Genomic DNA, 24,787 nt, shown 5'->3' on the forward strand with positions numbered 1-24,787 from the left:
CAAAATCCGTATTTACAACCACAAAGAAATTGTTTGAACCATGGTGTATTGAAATAACTCCTCCTACACTCGGTCCCTTGAAAAGGTTGTTTTGCCTGTTTGGCTAGCCCTAATTATTGGAAATGAATATAAAAATTTCTTGTCTTTAGTGAGTTTCATTTCTGCAAATATGCTGAATTATACAGTGACTGCATCTGTAGCAAGTATGCAATTGAATCAATTGTCCCCAACCATACAAACAATTTGTTGGCTCTGAATGTATAATCAACTCCTCAAAAGACTCTTACTATATTGGATGTTTCTACAAACCGTTAAGTTACTAAAGGGGATGGTACAACTGCACAACTGCTTACGGACTGTGTACTATGGACTAGACCTTTACTGCTGCGTTAAAGTTCCCAAACCACATGATAATAAAAATAGTACAGGGTCCTAGGTCTGGTGGGAAAGAACACAAGGATTTCAAGTGTAGTATGACTGACAAAATCAATCAAGAGTTTAGGCCATGTACTAAGAGTTGGTGTTGCCGAAATAACTATCCAACACTAGAAGTTGAAGCTTGCATGAATTGTAGTGAAGATTGTAGAGTGTAACTCCAAGTCTGTACAATTTGAAACCATACCCTGTAATAAACAAGTTGCACAACATACAATGTAAAGTCATCTGTTAGGCAAGAAGGAAATGAGTATATTACTGTATGTCATATGGCAATGAAATTATCAGTGGAAGGTCATACGGTCTGTTTAAAATTCACAGTACAGCAGAAGGTTGTACAGTCTTTTCTAACACTCCTTAGAACAATGGCTAATTATAGGCTATAGCGGAAACCAAAAAAAAAAAAAATGTCTTTCTCTGGGGCATTAATTCATCAGTTCTTTGAGTTTCCAATGAGTCTGATGCTTCAGCTAGAAAGCCAAATAAAATCATCACAATGGTTTTGACTCTCTATTGATAAACATTTACTTTCAAGCTATTCATGGCATCTTTCACGCTCATTCCAATAAATTCTCTAATTGTACAAATCCATTTTGCATTATTTCCCAAATTTTAAGCAATCCTAAACAATGTATTTAACTAGTTTTAACTCATGCCGACTATTATACTCATAGTCGAAAAACTCGCAAGCTACTGTTCATGTTAGTTTTGTACCACTACATAACATATAGCAATTGAATATTTGATACGGAGCATCAAACACACAATTCCTCTCTTGAAAAGTTAATACTCATGAAGACATGAGATGAACTCCAATGTTCCTTACACCTATGCATACTAACTCAGTATATCGATGTGATTTGCTGGTAATCACGTAGGCGGGCTTACGTTATTCATTCGAAGATAACTTGGTGGTACTTCACTTGCTTGACTTGTTCTTTTCTCCTTGATCACTTTCACTTTCAACTACTTCTACCACTAAATGCTTATTGCTCTACTACTACTCCTATGGATGGAGAAATTAGGAAATGGATGGGGATCTAACCAAATGAAAGCTTGCCAGCGCCGCTACCTCCATTGGTGCGATGATTCTAAGGGATACTCTTAGGATTTTCACACTGACACCTATCTTCCAACCCAACTTGAAGTACAAGCAGAAAGATGATATGCAAGTAGAACTAAGGAGCGATTGGACTAGATTACCACACAAGTCTTCCTAACAAGCCACTAGGATGCTAGTGGCCTGGTATACAGGTCCCTATCAAACATTCACTAACATCACCATACAATTAGCCATCTGCTTCTACTCTAACAACATGAAATGAAATCCTACTTTAATTTGAGAGATGAGAAGAACCATGCAATACACCAAAATGATCGTGTATATCCACCATGCAAGCCACAACAATGAATAGAGAACAATTTTGATAGCATTTTGGCAACAATTCTCCAACATAACTCTCTCACAAATGAGAGTAAAATGGCCTTATATAGAGGCTCCAATTACAATGAATGGACGAGATTAAGAGGCAAAATCAAGGGCCAAGATTATATCTTACAAACCCTAATTAGGGTTACCATTATTCAACCAATTACATGAGGGCACCAACTTAGTGGGCCAATGAGAAAATTACAATAATTTGTCAACCAATGACAACATAGGACACTTGGCATGATTTGATTGCATGCACATGAAAGTGCCACCTCATCAACCTTATATTATAAATTTATTCAATCCTTGAGATAAGGTGAAGCCTTGGATGCTTGAGCTTGTCCTTAGAAACTTTCTCATCACCACTCGAACTTGCTCCCACTTGATGTCCTAACTCTGAAAGGATGAGGTCTCATGCACTTGGGGTAATCTTGCCTTGGCCTCGATGGCTTCCCTAGATGTGAACTTCTTTGCAACTTGGGAGCCTTGCTCTTGGCCACTACCTTGAAATCGAACTTAACCTCCCCCATTATCCTTGCCTTCCTTAACCTTCCTGGTCTTCCCACCTTCCCATTTGAATCCAACCAAGCTAGCTCACACGAATAGCCAAGCCTTACCCAACCTCAAATATTTTCAAATCTCTTCTACTAATTCACTCTAACTTGAAATTGCAGGGCTTCTTGAATCTCAATCTTCAATCAAATTCGCCCTTTGCCCGATTTCATTCTTCACCAAAGCTCGCACTTCAACCTTTGTCGACTTGCAATCAAATAGAAGGGCTAGGACCCCATGTGGAATTGCTTCTAGTTTTGCACTACCCTAAGTTGTAATTCTAGATTTTCACTTATAATTTTAGCCCAATCAAATTTGCCCTTTCCATTTGCAATTTCATCAATAAAGTAATACATCCAATTCTCGAATTGCATACCTTGTGAGACGCCCATGACTCAGTTGAGCAACACAATGAGGTCGTCATACTCTGATTTGAAGTCTGATCAGGTGAACCTTGACGCCTTGGTGACTCCCTTCTTGCCTCCACTACCCAATTATGTTTTAAGAAAGTGAAGTAGGCATCTTGATTATCATGGTGGAACTTGGCAGCCTGATCTATCGTTTGTCTCTCAATGTGTCATGTTTATAGTGCCACTGTTGTTGTCACAAACTTGCTTCAATTTCGAGAAAAAGGCGGTCTTTGACATCATGTCTTCCTTGTCTTTTTTGGTATGCGTTCCCTTAGGGTTCTTGCTTGCACTAACATCCACCATCCTAAACACATATTTTTGCCCCTTCGTTCAAAATGATATGGACTACCCTTATCGATCTCCAACCTTCTTTCTATTGATGTATTCTAACTTATTTTTGTCTCGCCAAGTCCTATCACTACACTTATCAATCTTCAATCTTCAACTTACGGGTGGGACTACCACTTATTTATGCCTTTTCGTTACCTTAGGATGGACTACACTTATATCTCCCAACTTCATTCCTAGGGTAGTTTAGCTTATTTCTGCCTTGCCAAATGTCCTATCATGGAATCTACACTTATCTCTCCAATCTCCAACCTATAGATGGGATGATGAAGTGGTGGATGAAAAGTACAAGCAAGGGAAGAGGAACGAAACCAAGCAAGAACAAGACAGAGACAACCTTGCCCTTAGTGCAGCCTCCAAACACAGAATGAAGTTCGTTCTTCTACCAACAAATAACACCTTTGGAAATTTGTCCGGCATGTGAAAATTTAGTCCTCCAAGCAAGAATGTGAAGTCATAGCAAGTGAAATAAGACCTTGGAATTCTGTCCACCTTATGCAAATACTGAAAATGCTTATTAAAACTCCTTGTCTAGGGCACCAAAATGTGTGAAAATCTGCCTTTATGTTGTCCAAATCAGACTTGATCAAATTCTAGAAATTGTCACTGAAATACTTGATCTAGGGCACAAAACAATGTCCTCAAATCTGCCTTCAATATCCTTCAAAAATGTTGCCAATAGTAGAAGATGTCAATAAAAATTGCTAGAGTTTGGTTATGACCCAGCTAGGGCATGAAGTGCTGCAATAAAACTTGTCAAATCAAGCCCTCAAATTTGTCATAAATGATATAAATCAGACCTCCAAAACACTACCCAAATTCTGTCCAAAATGCCCTAGAAGTTGCTGCCAATAAAACCCTAACATGCACATGCAAATTGCCCAAAATGAAGGTGCTCAAATGTGATGGATTTTGCTGCCTTTGAAGACTGGAACTGACGCCAAAGGATCAGATCTGAAAATGAATCAAATGCTGCCCAAAACAGTCCACAATGGAGGCTCCAAAACCCTAGATGCTAATGCATGCCTCAAAACCCTAGATGCTAACGCATGCCTCAAAACCCTAGTACGCTGCCCATGAACAGATCTGATATAAAATCGCAGCCCCTTCGCAAAAAAGAAAAGTCAATCCTCCACTAAATTCGCCCAAAAATCAGGCCTCCACAAAATTCGCCCAAGCAAGAAAAATCTGAATTTGCCTCAAAATCGCCTAGGCTGGAAATTGCCTCTCCACAAATTTCGCCCAAGAATCAGGCCTCCACAAAGTTCGCCCAAAAATCAGGCCTCCACAAAATTCGCCCAAGCAAGAAAAATCTAAATTTGCCTCAAAATCACCTAGGACAGAAATTCACCCAAGATGGAAGAAGAAAAAAAATGCCTCCAAATCTGCTCCGAGAAGAAAATTGCCTACACTGGAAATTGCCTCTCCACAAATTTCGCCCAACACATGAGGAGGAGGAAGATGTAATGAGATATAAGAGGGGGGAGCCTCTCTTATACCAATATTTCACTAATCCTCCAAGCTGGCCGACTTGCCCTGGGATAGACAAAAAATTAAATTAGGCCACCATTCATGGTCCAAATTTAAATGCATCATTAAAATTACCTCTTCCATAGTGAAATCAGCATATTTAATTGCGGGTTAAGACCAAAATTGCAAAATAAAATTAACAAAGCCTTGGAGATGTTAAAATTTCCATTTAATAACGTTTTAATAATTAAAATATTATTTAAAATCGGATTTAGCAAGCTAAAATCGACTTTCAACTTTAATTTGCCAAAAAAAAATTAAATAATTTTAAAATCTTCAAGGCAAATTTAACCAATTTAATGCAAAATTTTGCAATTTAATCCATTTTCGATTTTGCAATGCAATTAAATTTTTTTTACCAAAATAAATCATTTTTCTAACATCCAAAATCAATTTTTTCAATTCAATTTCACTATCACAAAATTTTATTTTCACGAAAAAAATTAAAATTTTCTGAAACAATTAAATCTAAAAAGATTTTTTTATTTTGAAAAAATACTCAAGATTATACAATTACATCTAATTTTCAAAATAAATCATCTACGTCCAAAAATTTGTAAATTTATCCTGTCGAATATTGTTCTAACCATCGGAAAAAATGTCGTCTTTGAAATTTGTTCGGCCTAAGGATAAAATTGCCAGTTCTGGAAAATCGAGCTAAAACCAGGTCAAAAATAAATTTAACCTCCTTCCTCTTGACCTGAAGGCATCCAAGGTGTAAAATTTTCTAAAATCGAAAATTTTTGGACAACTTCAAAAAATTATTGCCAAGGCGATAAAAAAGGGGGTCCCCAAAAATGTTGGGGTGATGATGTGAAAACTTCACAAAAGCTACTCAGCAAGAAATCAAAACCTTGCAAGCAGTTTTAGCTAGTGAGTTTTTACCATTTTAACTCAAAAAGAAATCTCACCAAGAAGTTGGCAAAAACTCACAGAGAAGTTGGCAAAAACTCAGCAAGTTTGTGCCAATTACTCGGCCGCAATAGCATATAAGGATTTTGATATCGAAGTTAAAAAAATTCATTTGGTTTTTTTGCATTATTGTTCGTTGCTCAAGCCACAAAACACCCTCCCAAGCTTACGCAAGGTCATTTGCAAGCATTTTTGTCGATTTGAAGCACATTTTATGCGGGTTTGAATCACATTTAAAGCGGATTTGAGATAAATTTAAAGAGGATTTCCAAGGGAGTTCAAACACAATAGTTTTGGTAGGAAATTGCTTCAAAAACAAAGAATCCATAGGCCACAAGACCCTAAAAGGGGCATTGCACCTTGACCCCACTGGGGTTTGTCACCCCTAGACCCCCACTTCCAAATTTAAAAACAAAAGAATAAATTGATGGGGAAATTGTGTCAAGTTGATATTTTAATACTGACTTTACTGAGTTCACCCCTCCTGAACAAATAGTGGAATCTTGATTTATCTCGTTTTTGTAGCTTCTAAGTTTGCAATAATAGCATTTCCTAAGTACTCTAAATTGCTTTAGGGACTGATGAACAAGATCTAATACCCTCTTTTCTATGATTGAGGTTGAGCCACAAGTAGTTGTACCACACTAGGAGGCACAAGCCACCATGGACTCCTAGGACTATACCTGCTACCTATCCCCTAGATTTTAATAGAGTTTTAAAGAGGAAGATTCAAACTATTTTGATGTTGTATTTACTTATAGTTTTACAAAGACAATTTGCTATTTTAATTTTGCTTTAGACTATCTGGCTTCCAGCCATCAACATTCCACATGAGAATACCATTTTGTAACCAATTTACATTTGAATATATCTAGACTAGACTTGTTTCTTTTGTTTACTCGTTTATTGTACTTGTCATATGTATCTCCTCATTGAATTTTGCAAAAAAAGAAGGTATTTCTAATTAAATTTAAGCAAAATTTTAAGTAGTCAAGTTTCTTTGAGTTTTTTGTCAAGATTGTTTCCAAGCCTTGGCGAGAAGTTGCCCAAGTCCATTTAACCATAGTTGCACTTGAGCATCAATTAACTAATTATAAAATCCATTCTTTGTAGGATGCTTGTGCCAATATTTTCCCTATTGTTGCATAATTTTCATTGCCCACTATAGCATTACCCTTTGTTCATTCAATTTAATTAATTGCAAGAGCCTTTTTCTCAAACTCTCCAAAACTCCTAAATGGTTTCCAACTGCTATTTTTAGGCTTAACACCATGTACTTTGTGGCTTCCTAAGCGTACATCAATTAAAATGGCATGTGCTCAATAATCACCTTGTACATCACTTGATATGCCCATAAGACAATAGATGATTATTCCTCTCACTTTGTACCCTCAACCCCACATAATATTTTCAATGACTAAGATGGGAACTTTGTTTGTGGCCTCTACTTGGTCATTGGCTCTAGGGTGTCATCCACTTAATCAAGTCTGAAAGATCCTAAGTTCACTTATCATCAATTAGATCGATGGGTTGACAAAGTGACCTTCTCTATCACTTATAATTGAAGCATAATACCCAATTTCATAACAATTTGTTCATAAATAAACCAAGTTGTACTCAATGCAACATTGTTTAGTAAGACTAATGCCTCCACCCACTTTGCTTTCTATTCCATAACCATTACAATATATTTATACATTGCTTATCTTTAATAAACAAATAAATTCTAATCCACATAATTGAAATAATCCCTATAAGTGGGAAGGCCAAAATGGTACAAAACTCTTCTCACGTGCTTACATTACATTGGCATGTATGATAACCAACTACTTATTCTCTAGCAGTACCATGAAATGTTGACAATCATAGGACAACCATAAGTATCATCGTGTAGCATTACAACTTTAGGTAGACACCCCCCCCCCCACCCCCCCCCCACCCAACTTCTTTCCACATGACACATCTTAGCATTTCATAAGGTCTCATTTTTTACCACTTTGGGAACAAAGATGTATACAAGTACTCTCCACTATTCTCAAACCATGTTGACATGTCAACTATCTAGATGAGCCAAGATTCAAGAAAGTCCTTGTTAATCCCTTTAGGAGGTTCTTCTCAATTTATCCTTGAGAGCTACTATGCTATAATATGGCTCTTTCCTAGCTAATTATATTTATTGGAATTTCCTTCAATGGAACCAACCATCAACTCACATAACCTTGAATGATTAATTTATTTACCAAATGCATCAATGTTTGATGGCCTTTTAGAATGTAAATGGCGTGTTGAGTAGATAATGTTGAGTTTTTCTGTCGACTGTTGGCCAAGATAATGTTGATATTTTTCTATCGACTGCTGGCCAAGAGCCTCTCTCTATTGATATCTACATTAGATAGTAGCTTGCTGACCAAAAGCACTGAGTAGTCCAGCCCCTTAAATTTTGTTTGTGCCAAGAAATGGCAACATTTGAAGCGTCAACTTGGAAATGAAATTCTTTATACCAATCTATATACAACAACATAAGTGAACTTATAAAGATGTACCTTTACCTCTTTCAAAGTTTGTTTATGATTGTTTGACCATGTGAATGAAATTCCTTTCGCTATTAGCATGTACAAAGGGTCTGATGATTGGGTGAACTGTTTAATGAAGCATCAATAATATCTATTATGGGCCAAGAATAACCTTGTTCCCTTTACATCCTTTGGTGTGCCCAATCTTTACAATCACCAATATCTTGTCAAAGATCTATTCTTAGTCCAACATCATAGATAATGTGGCTAAGAAACTTTGCTTGTTGGACCCTATATAAACATGTTTTTGAACTTACAGTCGTTGTGTTGCTCTCCACTACTGCATGACCCTAAAGGAATTCAAATGTGTTACTTGGCCATCAAAGTTGATCAATCATCCAAGGACATTTAAAAATTGCTCAATGGCCTCTTATAAAATGCATCCAATCTTTTAGAATGCATCCTAACCATTACATCAAATAGCACTCAGTTGTACGTACAAACTCCATCTTCCACCATAAAACTAGTCTTAATTTGTCATCCTCTACTATGCTTCTCTAATTGTAGCCAAGAAATCTGAAAAACGAATATATTTCATGCCTTGCTACTTCTTTGAGTATGGGGTCTACAAATAGAATGGGAAATGAATCTTTGTTAGTGAAAACATTCAACCTTTGAAAAAACATAATCCTTGTTAGTATAACTCCACTCCTTCAATGAAATGACTACGGGCAACACCCCATTGCTTGTCTCATTTGGAAGCCTATCCCAGTTTCTAGCATTTCATTGATTCCTTCTTGGAGCTTTCCTACATAAATAAAATTTATCATGTACAATCTTCTTTGTATTCCTTGAGTCCCTTGCATCATGGGAATCCTGTGAACACCTAGTTCCAATGATACTCCCTTCAAACCTTTGAATGTTCAAGTGACACCATCTCTATATTCCATTAATATCCTAAATGTTGTTGCTTTAGCATATGATTTCAACCATCTCTAACCAATGTCACCTTTGAACTTCCACATTGTCTGCAAACTAGCAGTCGCATGCTTTTGTACATGCAACGAGTGCACTGATAGGAGATGAGATTTAAGAGAAAAATGTAGAATGAAGATTAAATAATGTAAATATAAGTTTTTTAAAAATGAGAATACAAAAATAAAAAAGTTGAAGAATAAAACATAGATATAAAACTTTAAAAATTTAAGAAGTTTGAATATTGCTTAAGAAATGTGTTCAATAATTTCAAGATTTTTTACAATTAAATTCAATTTATCAAATATAAAAAAATAATCATTTAAAAAAAATCCCATCCAAAAATCTGTTATGAAAAATTAATAAGAGAAATACATAATATTTACTAAAATCTTTTTAATAAATATTATTTATTTAAATTCAATTTATCAAATATGGAAACAAAAATCATTTAAAAAAATCCCATCAAAAAATCTATTATTAAAAATTAATAAGAGAAATATGAAAAAATATCATTCTAACAAATATTCTATTGACTAAATAGATTACAGAAACTAAAAAACAATATTTAAAGAAAAAACTAAACTAATATAAAAAATAAATTAAAATAATTCAACTAAAACCTAAATCAATTTTAAAAAACAAAAGTTATATAAATAGAGATCACAACATGAGCTAATTGGAGATCACAAGTAATTATTTTTTATATAAATAGGAAAAAAGTTAAAAGTGGAAATTTAGAATATAATCTTATGTGAACAAATTAGATTATTAATAATTTTTATTTTAAATAACATAATATTTGCTAAATATTTTAAATAGAAAAATAAATATTATTTTATTTAAATTCAATTTATCAAATATTAAATAAAAATTATTAAAAAAACCCATCAAAAAATCTATTAAGAGAAATAAAAATAATAATATGAGAAAATAACGTCTCTAACAAATATTCTATTGACTAAATAAATTATAGAAATTAAAAAATAATATTTAAAGAGAAAGCTAAACTCATAAAAATATATATATATTAAAATAATTTAAAAACTAAAATTTAAACTAATTATTATTTTAAAATAAATACTAAAAGAAAAACAATAGTTAAAAGTGGAGATAACAACTAATAAATAACAAAACAAGAGTTAAATGTGGAGAGAAAAAATGGCCAGTAAATAATTAACGGAAAGTATTTACAGTTTTCTGACCAAACTAACAACTTTTCCAGCCAATTGACAACTTTTTCGTGAAAAATTAATTTTCTGACAACAAAGTTCCCACAAATAGCCTATCGGCTAAATTACTTTCACGACAGAAAGTTCCAAGTATCTCATGTTTTTTAAACCTTCAACTTCTACCATCTAAATTCAAATCTCATCTCCATTGCCTTAATGACATTACGTCTAAGCTAAAAAACTTCATTGCCTTCCATATGCTAATAGAATAAACCATTAAGGGGATTAATTTCTTATTCAGAGAATGGGTGCAGATCCAAGATTCCGTTAACATTCAAGTCAACGGGACCCTCACATTACTCTATGCATCCTTCTCTAAAATATAAATCTGAAGCAGTCAAGAAAGCTATTTCCTCACTATTTAATTCCTCAAATCAAGTTAGTATTTCCTACACTTATACTCAATGCAGAATGTACCACTTCCAACTATGGTCAGCTTTCGCTGCTACAACCATCTCCAAATCAGCAATGCATTGTATGTCTTTCTTATGCAATTTGATAAAAATGATTAAAAACCTATTCGCTTTTTTGTGCCAATATAGCTCAAGCCCTTCAATCCTTTGGTTGTTCACACCCACCAATTAAAAAATGGGAAGTCAAATAAATAGCTTGCCTAGACTTCTCCATGTATCATTTAGGAGTACATTTCACTAAAACTGCCATTAATTATTGTATTAGTGAGATTCTTCCAAATTATCTCCACTTGTACCACAACTATTTGTAAATAACATTCTCTTCTATGATTTTCTTGTTTCACTCTCATATTTCAAGTGGCAGCCACATCAATATTAGCATTTGTGCAAGGGTTGTTTACAGATGCAGGGGCAGCCATGTATAATCAAACAACTAAAACGTATACCTGTGTCAAAAGCTTACATGGTATAAGTAACATTTTTTGTATCTTAATCTAATGAAAGTTTAATTATCTATAGGCATATGCATATTGCTTATCTTAAATTATATCAAAGACTCAATCAACATACTCCGTATTGCAAATTTCAGCATCTTATATGTTGCAGCTACAGATTCTACAACTTGTTGGACTAACCGCTAACATTCCCCTTCGGGATTCGTTACATGGCTTAACTGCCTCTTGTGTTCTATAAGCCTAGTGGGTGTATTGGGCATTGACAGGTTGATCTTTTGGCGCAATGGCAAACCTAGCTTGTAACAAGTGGCAACAAAGCTTGGTCACAGGTCCGAATCTCCTCGGGTGATGCTGAAGGGGATTGTTGGGCTTGCCGCTTAACCATCAACATTCCCCTTCAGGATTCGTGACCTGGCTTAACCGCCTCCTATAATCTCTAAGTCTAGTGGTTGTATTGGGCATTGATAGGTCGATCTTTTCACGGAACCGCAACCCTAGCTTGTAACATAACTATCTTTAGAAAAATCTATACAAAAAATTCCAAGAGATATCATTCCAAGAATTATCTGGATACAAGATTCAGGTTGTGCCTAAGAGTACTACATCAATATCCAATATTCAATACATGTTTATATTATATCCAGGCAGGCAAGGGAATGTATCTAGCAATTCTGTTATACATATTATTCACTCTTTCTTTATTCTTAAACTTAGCTAGATTATGAATATGAATACTCACCAATTGTTGATTGACTTATATTTACTGCATGAAAAGCTAGGCTAGTAAGTCATTGTCCGTTGTATATTTGTTGCCTTTTTGCAGATTCATTATTAATTTATTTCCCTTCTTTCCTTGGTACAGTTGGTCATCAGTAAATTTGATGAGATAGCATGTGTTGGACATTCATTTCAACCTATTATGAGGGTTTCCCTAGTATGTATATACCCTACCCCGTTAGCATTCCTCTGCATTTCAAACTCCTGTGTGGTGCTCTCCTCTTTTGTTAGCTCTAACTTTGACTTGTTTGAGATGTGTGCTAGTTAGGACAATTATAACCTTTTCATTTTGTTTTTTAAGAAACCATTCATGTAAAATTGGTAGGGCTATAAAGGCTGATAATGGAATCAAAAGACACCTGGTATGAAACAGGCACTCACACATTTCCGGAATGCTTTTAGCTAATGAAATAGAAAGAAAAAGAGCACAACTCAGAAACTGAATAGATAAATTAAAAATGTCAGGGATGAGTCAAGATAATTAGACAGGATGCACATAGAAGGGGTAGCCAGACAAGTTTATGCAAGGAAATAATTGACAGCTTATCTTCTGAAATGCAAATTGGGAAATTTGTCAATAAACTGAAATTTAAAAAATCAGATATAATGGTGTCTGTATTCTAACAAAAGATCTGGTTTTCTGAAATAGAAAATTTAATTTGGGAAATCTGAATCAACTACAGAAGTGTGTGCCTGAAATATTTAAAAACCTGAAGCAAAACTTAACACTTGAAATCTAAAACTTTCAAAAATTTGATACAAGGAAATCTGAAACTGCTAGAAAGTAAATCTGAAACAAATGTAGCACTGAAATCCCTAGCTGCTGGAAAGCAAACTCAAATCTAAAGTTACTGAAATACGAGAACTGAGTTCCATATTTTTCTATGAATAGGAAAAGCAAACAGAGCTACAATATTACTGAATGTAGTTGAACTGGGAATGTGTTTTCTATGAACTGGAAAGGAAACAAACTTAAATCTGTAATGGGTTTTTCTTTCTCTGAGCTGGAAACAAACCAAAGTTATTTTATTACTGAAAATAGTTCAACATTAAGAAAGAGAAAATTTGAATTAAGATATTTACACCAACTCAAGCTCATAAATCTTAAGATTCCAAGGTAGTATAAGATATGCACAGCAATTCAAACTCATGAATCCTAGATTCCGAGGTAGCACTGATGCTGCATTTGCCCCAAAAGAAAATCACTGTGGCATTGTTTACAATTTTAATTATTTCACCTCCAATAATTGTTCCTTTTATGTGTGTGAAGAAATTACTTATGAAAGACATACTATACAAAACCAGATTAATATGAATAAAACATGGTTTGGTCAACTAGAAAGGTGTGTTGGCCCATTTAATCCCAAGAGAGTCTACCTCAGTGTTACAAGACACCCATACTCAGTGAGTCCCAAAACAAGCGGGTCAAATGAAGCCCAAAGACTCATGACCGAGGTACTCACCAAGCCCACCAGAAATGCCAAACTCGGCAGGTCCAAGCTGGTGAAAATAGTCATTTCTATGAAAACCATGAAAAAATAAATAAATAATTTATGATGCTTGAATTTATAAACTGTTGTTTGACAAGCTTGGAACTTTGGAATACTTTTGAAGGAAAGTTATATTGGATAAAATTATTAGAAATGGCATATTGTTGAAGTTGTGCATAATTAAATTGTATAAAATTAAAAGAAACGGTATACTGTTGAAGTTACGTAGCTGCAAGAGTGATGAATTACCTGTTATGCCCTGCCGTGAGGTTCTTGGAAATATATTTGTTCATATAATATGAAAGCTTCTCTATTGTTCTTGCTCTCTATATTGTTCAGAAGGTGCTTCTATGATCATGCTTTTATCTTCTCCCACTTGTTTCGCTCAAAAGCCTTTGTATTAAGGAGCCATTTCTGTTACTCACTTTGTTATCGTGAGTTGTCTGGGCAAAGTGTAGGTCCATGCTGGCATCATGAGTCATCCTCCAATTCTCCCATTCATTCTGCCTTACTGTTTTGTAACTGCTGCATTTACTATGCCATGTCATCGTGGACTCCTCCAATTCCTTTGCTCATTCCATATGATGGAGGTTTAGAATGGATGAATGTATTGTTTAACATTAATGGTTGGCATTCATAACAGCAGACAATTGAGCTTCTGCAAGCATCTCTCCTGTTGGCTTGTGAGAAGAAGAAATTATGATCGCTCTTGGTGGCGGTAATATAGAGGATGTTGATTATTGTTCACAAGTGTCTATTGAGTGCCTTTTGTGAGCTGACTGTGTGTCTGTGTTTAGAGAGCTGTCTGTGCGGTTGGGTATCGAGGGCTAACTCTATGATTAGTTGCCAAGTTTTTATTTGGATGGATTCTAGTGATGCAGAGTTAGTGAGCCCTGTATCTAAAGAATATATCTTCTTTTCTATAAGTTTTTGTGCTAGAGAGCATATAGAGCTATAGGATATATGATTTGAGGAAAAACAATTTTATGGTGGCAAAATCATTTCACTGTGACTAGTATCTGTGAGTTTCTGAAATCAATATATGTTGTATATAGCAGAATTAGTGTATTTGAACTGTGAAGAAGGTATTTATTGATTGACTGATAAGAGTCATCAATCTATCCTTGAGATCATTGTATCGGTTTTGATCATTCAATGAAGGAAACATTTTTCAGGTGTGGCTGGCTTTTTACCTCAAGGAGGGTTTACCCAGGATGAATCTCTGTGTCTATTTATTCTTATGCTTTGAATAAGTTATCTGCTCTCTGATTTTGCTATTCTGGTTTAAAACTTAACACACATGACATGATAGTCTGTGTGGTCTCAAAGACTTTAATTTGTGCTTGGTGAGGGGTGCTTTGCCCCTCACCTCCAGCCTATATTGCAACAGGGAGCCAATAGAGATACCACCCTCAGAGCCTTTGAGGGGCAGTGCCCCTACTCTACTCTTAAAAAACAAAATAAATGAAAATGTTTTGGGGCCATGTTGGATGTAAGAGCTTTTCTTTGCCCCGTTAAATTCATAAAAAATATATTTGCAATTATACATTAGTTTGCAAAGTCAAACCCTATCCTAAGTAACACTCCTAAGGTTGTCGTAGCATTTGCAGACTTGCTTGATATACATGTGCATGACTCCACATAGACATAGAACTAGTAATGCTGGGCTGAGGTATGCAAGCTCTTTTCCACTATAATTCATGACTCAATATTGTAATTTTTATTTTTGATGCCATGGATATTGCAATCCATGAGCTTCTTACAGCTTAAACACTTGACAACATTTAAATATTTAAAAATGTTGTTTACTTCAACTAAAATCCACTTATGTATCAATGCATACTCATGCATGCAAACAAAGTAGCTTCTGTATCCAAAAGAAATAGTGTGTGATAGTGTGTGTATATGTATTGCAGCAATAGGAAACTTTTAGAAGGAAAGTTAATTTTTAATTAATATTCTCAAAGACGTGTGTGAGTGTAGATGTATTACAGCAATAGGAAACTTTTAAGGAAGTTGATTTTTAATTAAAGTTCTCAAAGACATGCAAATGGATGTTGATTTTGTATATTAGTTGCACCTGCCAGATTAAAATTGCCTTCCACTCATACCTGGTATTGGGCAAGAGGACGCTAAACACACCCTTGATGTAGCAAGTGCAGCCCAATGAATTGTTTCTACCCTGATAAGGCAAGTGAATTATTAAAAAGTCTATTTGTCTGTGTCATTACTGAGATTCTTGACAACAAAACATTCAAATACCATCTCACCCGCTTTTTTTCTTCCTTTTTAGTCAGATGCTAAGTACCATGGTACCTCTCCCCCCCCCTGCACCAAGCAAAGTTTGAACCGGTCCGTGGTACTGGTCCGGTTTAGACTTGGTTCAAGCAGGGTTCGAATTTTGCCCTGCAGGTTCGAATCTGGGTGAACCAACATCCAAAAGTTCGAACCCTCAGCAAATTGGGCCCCACAGACAACTGGAAAGTGTTTTTTAGGCAAAAATTAAATGTTTTTCGGCGTCAACCTAAAAGTTGTTATGAATTGCTTTTGGTGGCCTCTCATTGTCATTTTATGTTTCCAAATAGGTTATTTTGTCTTAAGGAAGAGCCTAAGTTTTTGAGCAAGCATCCGGTTGTGCAAGGAGTTTGAAGATTGATTTGTGGGTGTTCTTCAAGTGTTTGTACATCGTTCATACACATTTACACGCTTGCAATGGCTGGAAAAGGTAAGACCTTATTCCATTTGCTATTGTTTTTGTTCTAGTTTTTTCATTTTCCATTTTTTCAAAATTCTCATTTTCTTACATATAAATTATGAGCATGTATCTAATTTCTTGCCATAGGGAAAGGAATGGCATCTACCTCTTCATCAGTAGGCAATACCAAACAAAAAATAGAACCAACTCTAATTCTTCTCTATTCTATGGAAGTATGTAGACATTATAAGAACCCTTCCAGCAGGTGGTGCATTCCATTGGAGATGTCAAGGTTGTGGTGTAGAAAGAAATAGTTCTATTATCATGTGGTAGGTCATTTGTGTGGATACACTGGAAGAGGAGTCAAGAAATGTCCAAGCAAAAACGGTGCCCCTATACCAAATGAAACCGTGTTAAAATATATTGAAGAGCATGAGGCAGCAGAAGAGAGAGGACGTGTGGCAACAAAACTCAGCAGCAATAAAAGTAAAAGTAAAAGAGCAAAGGGAATGCAACCCCCCCAAATGTTATAGTACAAGAACACCCCTTTTTAAGTACTGCAATAGACACTAACACTAAGTATGTACCCCTTGTACACAAAAGAAAGGGACTGCTAGAAACTGCTTTTCAAAATAAGAGTCGGGAAATTCCTGACATTAAGGTGGGAAGATGCCTCTATGCAAATGGGTTGTCCTTTAATGTTGTTTGCTCTCCATTTTGGAAGAACATGTTGAGGGGTGCCAATGAAGCTCCAAGAGGGTATTGTGGCCATGGGTATGAGAAAGTGTGCACCACCTCGTTGGATCAAGACGTCCAACGGATTGAAGATCAATTGAAGCCTATAAGGGACTCATGGGTTGAGACAGGGGTGACGATTGTTTCAAATGGGTGGAAGGATTCCAAGAACTGTCCCTTGATCAATGTCCTTGTGGTGTCCCCTAAAAGGGCAATGTTTTTGAAAGCAATGGATTGTGAGGGCCAAGTAAAAAATGACCCATTTATTGCTAATATCCTAACTAAGGCCATTGAACAAGTGGATGCAAGAAACAGTGTCCAAGTCATTACGGACCACAAAGAATTGTAAGGCAGCTGGTTTGTTGGTTGACACCTGATATCAGCATATCTTTTGGACACCTTGTGCAGTCCGTTCACTCAACCTTATGCTACAAAAGATTGGGAACCAAATTGAGTAGATCAAAACAGTGTATGAAGGGGCTGAGGGCACCCAAATGTTTGTCACAAACCACCACATGACTCAATCTCTTTTCAAAAACCACTCAAAATTGGAGCTAATGAAGGTAAATGAACTTGAACTCAAGTTAGTAATTTAATTTTTAATATTTGACAATTTCTGACTTTTCATATTTAACTTGTGCAATGTATATGGTTTTCTAAAATATGTATCTAATAGTAGTTTTCTTTGCTCTAATTTATGTCACAAGTTGCTAAGACCCGTTTTGCATCACATATGATTGTCTTTAGATAACTTGTGCAAGTGAAAGATGCACTTCAAGGTATGGTAATCAGCCATAATTGGGGTGTATGGAAGCAAAAGAATACTGATAGAGAAAACAAAATAAAGGATAGGCTATTAGCTGAGTCATCGTGGGAATGTGTCGAATATCTCCTTAAGATCACCGAGCCCATTATGAGCATGCTTAGGTACACTAACATGGATAGGCCTTGCCTTGGAGAGATCTATGATGGCATAGACTCAATGCTTGTGAAGATCAAGCAAATTATAAATGAGAAGGAGCAAGATCCACAAGAGACCTTTTTCAAACAAGTGCAAGTAATTATTGTTGAAAGATGGAACAAAATGACCACTCCACTACATTTGCTTGCCTATGCCTTGATGCCCAAATACTATAGCTCTATTTATTGTAGTCTACCAGGAAGGTTGCCACCATATAGAGATATAAAAGTGTTTGACAGGTACCAAGCAGAATTTAAAAGAATATTTCCTGATGATGATATGAGAGATGTAATCATGGATGAGTTCATAGAGTTTCTGAATGCTAGAGGTCTAAGTGAGGATGCTCTTCGTCATTGGTTCAAGAAGGATGCTCATAGTTGGTGGTACCTCCATGGCCAAAGATTCCAAACATTGCAGCCCCTTGCAATCAAAATCATATAACAAGTAAGTTTTATTTATTTAAAAAAAATAGCTCACTTTATCTTTAAAAGAATCAAGACTAGAAAGTGATTTTAATTTTTTTATAAGACTGAATTAACTCTTTTTTAATTGCTTACCTTGTGTTGTCTTCATAGGTTGCTAGTTCTTCTGCATCAGAAAGAAATTAGAGCACCTATTCTTTGATCCATTTGGTGAAGCGCAATAGGTTGCAATCAAAAAAAAGTAAAGAACATGGTATTTGTGCATAACAACTTGCACCTTCTTTTGAACAAGAATAAAGAATACAAAGAAAGGGAGACAAAGAAGTGGGATATAGGTGCAGAGATTGCAGACTTAAATGCTTCCACTGCTCGGCTTACAATGGACAATTTTGATGAATTTAATGTCAATACCATTGTTGCTTTTCCTACTGATCCCATTGGCCTTAGTTCAAGTAATACCGGAGGAGAAGAAGATGAAGATTGAAGAACTTAAAATATTAATAGTTTTTTTCTGATTTACATCCCATTAGTTGAACAATGAACGTTAAACAAAGATACTTGAACTTGATATTTATAATGTTTTAAATCTTTGATGTTGAAGTTGATTGAACTATATGATTGTACGATCACTATGATTACAAGTTTAATTGTTTATGGTGTTTTTATTGTTTAAATGTGTTCATGCTACTATGCTACATTCTAATTTTAACTCATGCTTCATAAATGTGTATATATATAATAAATTTTACATGTTTTTGTACAAACGAACCAAAACCCCTTTCCAAAATTTTGACCAACTTGCAAACTGGTTCTTAAACTTCGAACTTAAAACTTGGAACCAAACTCAAACCGACAACTTAGGTCAGGTCAAATGAGCCATTAGTTAGTACTTGCTTCTTTCTAGGTTTCTTTTTGTCTATTTATCAACTTGTTGTTCCCTTTGATTTTCTAGCCTAACTTACTTGATTTATCTTAAAATTGCCAACTAGGGTTTGGACTGCATTCGGAAATGGTAATTTGTAACATTCCCAACTAGTGAGCTGCCAATTCCCAAAATTAGTATACCTCACTATACATTCAAATCAAGAAACAATCACTAATTCATTATACATAAATACTCCCTTATTCCTTACTTCTCTCCTAAATGTCAACCCTAAGAAGAAAGGGAATTCACTTGTCTATAGGGTGCTTGGACACCAACTTACAAGTAGGCTCCCTTAAGGATTACAGAGCACATATTCATACCTATCTTGTGACTTCTCCCTCAAGGTTCGTGATATATGACCTCACCCCATCTTGGGACTTTCCCTCCTACGTTGTGAGGTTTTACTTCATCTGTCCCTGACAAAGCCAGCCTATGCTCTTAACACTATATGCGAGTAATAAAGGAATAGGCCATGTATATATTATTATCTTATGTATTACGAATATATGTATGTATGTATAAAAAAATCATTACTGATACACAATTCTGATTTCATTATTATTAACAGATATATATATATATATATATATATATAGAGAGAGAGAGAGAGAGAGAGAGAGAGAGAGAGAGAGAGAGAGCATATAATGGTTCTCTATCCATGCTAGAATTCAGATATAATATTCTAAATAAGAATTAATTGTTAGACAGCAATTTGTATGATTCATTTACTTTTTCATATCTTCCTTATGAAGAGAATCCAATATCTTTTATATTTTCTCATTCTCTCCTCCACGAATAAGTGCCTTGACACTGTCTTCTTTTGTCATGTATTTGAAGTGAGAAGGCTTGTGGTATATATCACTTCATAGTTCATACTTGCCTATCATTATTCACATCCTTTTGAATACTAATGCTATCAACTGCATCATTGTCCTTATTGTTAATCACTCCTTATCCATATGTAATCAGTGGCTATTACTCACAATCGGCAGCTCATGATAACATAGATTAATAAATCTTTTACACTTATTAATTAATGTTTGTGCTTCCTCATAACTCAAATAGGATCACTAATGAGCATTTGTCTTTAATGAATTAATTTCAGTGTTTTGACCAACTCTTTTCTTTAATTGGTTTCCCCTTTATTTGCACATCTGAATTGTTATCTTCTCACAGTGTAGGAGAACAACTCATGAGGCCATTGTCATTCAGAGGATGTGTCTGTGTGTGTAGTAAGTGTTTGTAGCATCACTAGATATTATGATCCCATGAATTTCCAGTTTGCATTGAATAAATATTATTAGTTGTGGTTATCGATGTCTCCGTGAACTACTCATTGGCAATAGATATGTATGCTGAGTTCTTAAAGCACCCCTCCAGCAAAGCATTTATTATTTATAAATTTATTAATTGCTGGCAACAGCAAATCGATTTGATATGATTTTGATCAGCAACTGCCCAATCTCAAATAATTCATTTGATTGATTGCTCTCATTGTTATGACTAGTGTCTCGTATCTATCATTTCCTTAGTCGCTAATATTACTTCCTTCTTTAGTCACTGGTTATTGTTAAGGTGGATACGGGGATATTACATTGTCCAGGTAACCCGTGGCATGAAATGACATCATCTGCCTTAAGAACTTTCTAACCAGATTTATATAGCAGATTCATTCATATATTTGCTTTAATTTTCTGCCTTATCTATCGTAATTTCTGTTTTGGAACAACGTACAGTAAGCACCTGAAAATTTTGTCTACATTTTTACTCTCTTTTTTTTAATCCAATTACTTGTTCTGCCCAAATTCTCAAATGTGTCAAGATCAGGGCCTCATAGAGTTACCTCGTTCCATTTGGTCATTTTCATGCCAAGAACATTTTCAATGTTCCATACAGCATCAAGAGCTGCAAATCTAAACACATCAATCAAAGAAGAGGGTCGGCGCTCACTGTGAGTTGGTGCTCACGTTTGTATTCTTAATAAAAAATTTGTGTAACGTGCTTTTTTACCAGAAAGGGTTTTCCACGAGGAATCTGGTGTTAATGTATTTATAGTTTTTCTCTTTATGTTTATATTGTTTCATGCAATTTAAAGTATTGAACTGCAGCAGAATGCTTGCAAATAAGGTTGATTGCATGCTAACATCTTTCCTTGGTAATGGTGAGCACCTGTGAATTTTAACCTAAATATCTGGCTACAAATTTAAATTTTCTACTTTCTAGTTTGCACTTGTCAAATAAGACATGTTGTATGTGTTTCGATCCGCCGACTAGGCCATGGTTGTTTGTATTTGAAACAACTGTTCCAATATATTGCATGTATAGTTTACGAATTACAAATCATTCATTAGAATGTCCTCTGGGCAAGGTAAGTAACAAAGGGTTCCCAATTCAATTTCGGTTATTTTAACTTTCCAAGAGGTTCAAAATATATCCTTCATAAGTGCAATACTAATAGTAATGACTAATAGATTAATTATGCTCGCAATTCTACATAAGTAATAAATATACTCTTTGTTGATTAACCAATTTTGCAATTCCATAATTCCTAGTTCAGGGCATGACGTATCCATACTACAAGGAACCTGTCCACAACATCATTACTCATAAACATGCCTGCTGTAAAACTAAAAACTGTTCCTGAATAATTTCAAGATAGCAATCTTAAGCTTTAAAAAAAAGTCTAGAATATAGCTACTTACTGGTAGAATTTTGATGTACATAACAATGCCTAAAAAGTAGTCCGTCTATTGGCATGTCTTATAGGTCTAAGCCTAAATACATTTAATTGCAGCGACTATTCCAAAGCTTCAATCAGGTTGGACATATGACGAGCGAAATTAACATACGAACATATCAAATTTTGAACAACGAGTTCAAGGAATTATAATCCAATAGTAATATACAAGTGTAAATAGTGCACTCTATGTTGTGAAGCGTATGACCTATGTTGAAAATCCCTGCCACTAATGAGGTGACTCATATTCCCAACAAACACGCGTTAAGGTTGAGGTCGTGATCTAATCAAGGTTACAGACCAGCTGCATCAAAGGCAGCTCCCGTAACCACTGAACCTCGCAAATGATTTACCCTGTTAAGTAAAGCTTAAAATTACAAGATAGACTATCCGAATTCATCAGGCTGTCAAAAAAACAAGGGTTAACAAGAAAAAGGAATTTTGATGGTTTAGGAAATAATCCCACGAATGGAGCGATTGGTTCGCTGATTAGCTCGTACAGGCAAGAATCATATTGGTCTCTACAAATACAGACTTCTTTCCAGCAACAAAGAAAACCAACTTTTTTAACTTTTGAAAACGAAAATGAGCGTACCTTTGGGAACGATTTGCAATGCAGAAGACTCGTACTTGATAGGGCTGTTTGTATAGACAATGTTATTACTATTCTTTGTTCTGTCGCCAATGATATCTTCAATATCCTTATAGAAGCCAACCTTGGGGGTCCCCGGCTTGTGCTGGTGACACAGCTTCCTATAATCCTTTAGCAAATTTCTCCACTTATCCTTGCACATGGTGGGTGATCTGTCGTAGCCCCGCTCCCTCATCTTAGTAGAAATCTGCTCCCACAGATGTTTATTAGACTTGGAAGCGTTGAAGAGGCTGTCTAACTCTTTTCTGTGGATGAGAAGGGTTTTAATCTCGTCGCCGATCCACGTCTCCGCCCTCTTCTTCGGAGCCCTCAATTCATGGTCGTCTCCGCTGCTCTCCGTCAATACCATCTGCTGCTGATGTTGATGCTGAAGCTGATGCTGTTGCTGTTGCTGCTGATGTTGCTGTTGATATTGTTGGTGCTGCTGATGAAGTGGCAAGGCCAGAGGAAGCGAGGTTAGACCCCCGGTTACTACTTCCATGGTGCGAGGTCACGGCTTCGAAGGGACGAATTACGAAGCTCGGAAAATTTCCGAAAAAACCAAAAAAACTCTTCTCCTTCACCAGTTTCAACCCTTACAAGAAAAAAGAAAAGAAAAACCAGGAATTCCAATTAGGGTTGAGCTGGACGGTTGAGGTCGCCTCCCTAATAGCACGCGACGCCACTTTGTTTCTGCGAGATCGCGAGTTCGAGCCCTTACAAAGACCAGGAGCTCAACCAGAGCTGAATTAAGAAGCTTGGGAAAAGGACGCCGTAATCTCGTCACATAATTTTCCTGTCCTACCAATTTTGAATTTCCTTCGTTTTACTATTTTTTAATTCACTTGCCGTAGTAAGACACAGCATCGACGAGACGGGCATCAAAGCTGCCAACATTTTTGGATTTTGGAAAATGCGAAAAAAAAAAACTTGCTCTCCGCCCTTTGCAAGAAAAAAACCCTAGATACAAAGCCGAAATGAAAATTCTAAGCTTAAAAGCAGAATTCAATAAAACCATAAAATTTAAAAAGTTTCTCCTCCTGATGCGGACAGAATCCTTCGGAAGATTATTTGGGTTGGCGTTACTTGCAGAGCTTGATTAATTTTAGTAGACCTCTCTTCATGTATGTGTACTTACTGCTTCCTCGTTAATTGACGGTAGTGTTCTTTTTTCCTCTCTAATTATTGACCCATACTGTACAGATTGGGACTTCTTGTGGAAATTTATTTATTGTAATTTGGGAGCATAATTAATTGGAAATTTTCGTTCTTATCGCCGCAAATGTTCGGTAGCTACGGAGACATTTGCATTTGATTTTTTTAAATAACTACCACATGCATGGGTACCCAGTCCTCCTAAGAGAGATAGGGAAAGGACCCACTAAGTCCTCCTAAACTTATCTTTAATCAACATGTCTGTTAAATTTATTATTTAGGGTTTTCATCATTCAACATATAGTTATTTCAGTTAAGCTTTTGTTCGTTCATCACATTGTATTTTAAAACTGAGGACAGGTGAAGTTTACAAGTCAATATGCTTTGTATTATTAAAATTATTTTGTTTTGTTTTATTATGATTTGGTTGATTAGTATAATTAGATTAGTTGTTTTTTAAGTGTAGCTTTGAAGTTTGTTTTAAGTAATGTATAATTTATTGCAAAGTTTATTGGTTTTGACTTTATAATGTGTGGAGTATATTAGTTAGAGTAGATTTTTTTAGTTATAAAGGTAGATTTCAAATTCCTATAAAATTATTTGTAATAATGTCTTATCAAGGTGCTAGTTGTTATCATTCTAATTTGTGAAACATTAAAGTTGTTATTAGTTAGTTTGTAAAAAATGATAGATATTTTTGTCGATTATGTCAAAGTTTCTAAGAGAGTTAGAAATGTTTGAGTGGCATTCAATGGTATGCATAAACAAGGAATTTATGAAATTATAGAATGGAAGCTGATGTATCGAGTTTCTTAGAGCTTTGATTATAAAAAGTGACATGGAAAAGACCATTCACTTCTGATTATGTATATATGGGGAAGATCAAATGTCACCAAATCAACAAAGTAGAAAATCCATTATATAAGGTTGTTTCAATCTACGGTGGGATCTTAGGTGAAGTAAATCACAAAAAATGTAAAGTGTTGCATATGTAGGACTTGGGAAAAAAAGCTTGAGGTGAGAACAAAGTGATTCATAGGCATAGATGAACT

General features: G+C 35.4%; 1 protein-coding gene across 1 annotated transcript in view; it reads right to left on the reverse strand.

Annotated features, from left to right (window-relative positions):
• LOC149542580 (trihelix transcription factor GT-1-like) overlaps positions 1 to 23,780 on the reverse strand; it is a 43,739-nt gene extending 19,959 nt beyond the window's left edge. The window contains exon 1 of the mRNA XM_089797481.1: positions 22,545 to 23,780. Coding sequence (XP_089653607.1) covers positions 22,545 to 23,082 — 538 coding nt within the window. The 5' untranslated portion in view covers positions 23,083 to 23,780. The remainder of the gene's footprint in view (positions 1 to 22,544) is intronic.
• Positions 23,781 to 24,787: the final 1,007 nt, after the last annotated feature.

The sequence above is a fragment of the Cupressus sempervirens genome, chromosome 8 (genome assembly GCF_028749045.1).
Source record: "Cupressus sempervirens isolate cs-2001-9-10 chromosome 8, ASM2874904v1, whole genome shotgun sequence".
Classification (NCBI taxonomy): Eukaryota; Viridiplantae; Streptophyta; class Pinopsida; order Cupressales; family Cupressaceae; genus Cupressus; species Cupressus sempervirens.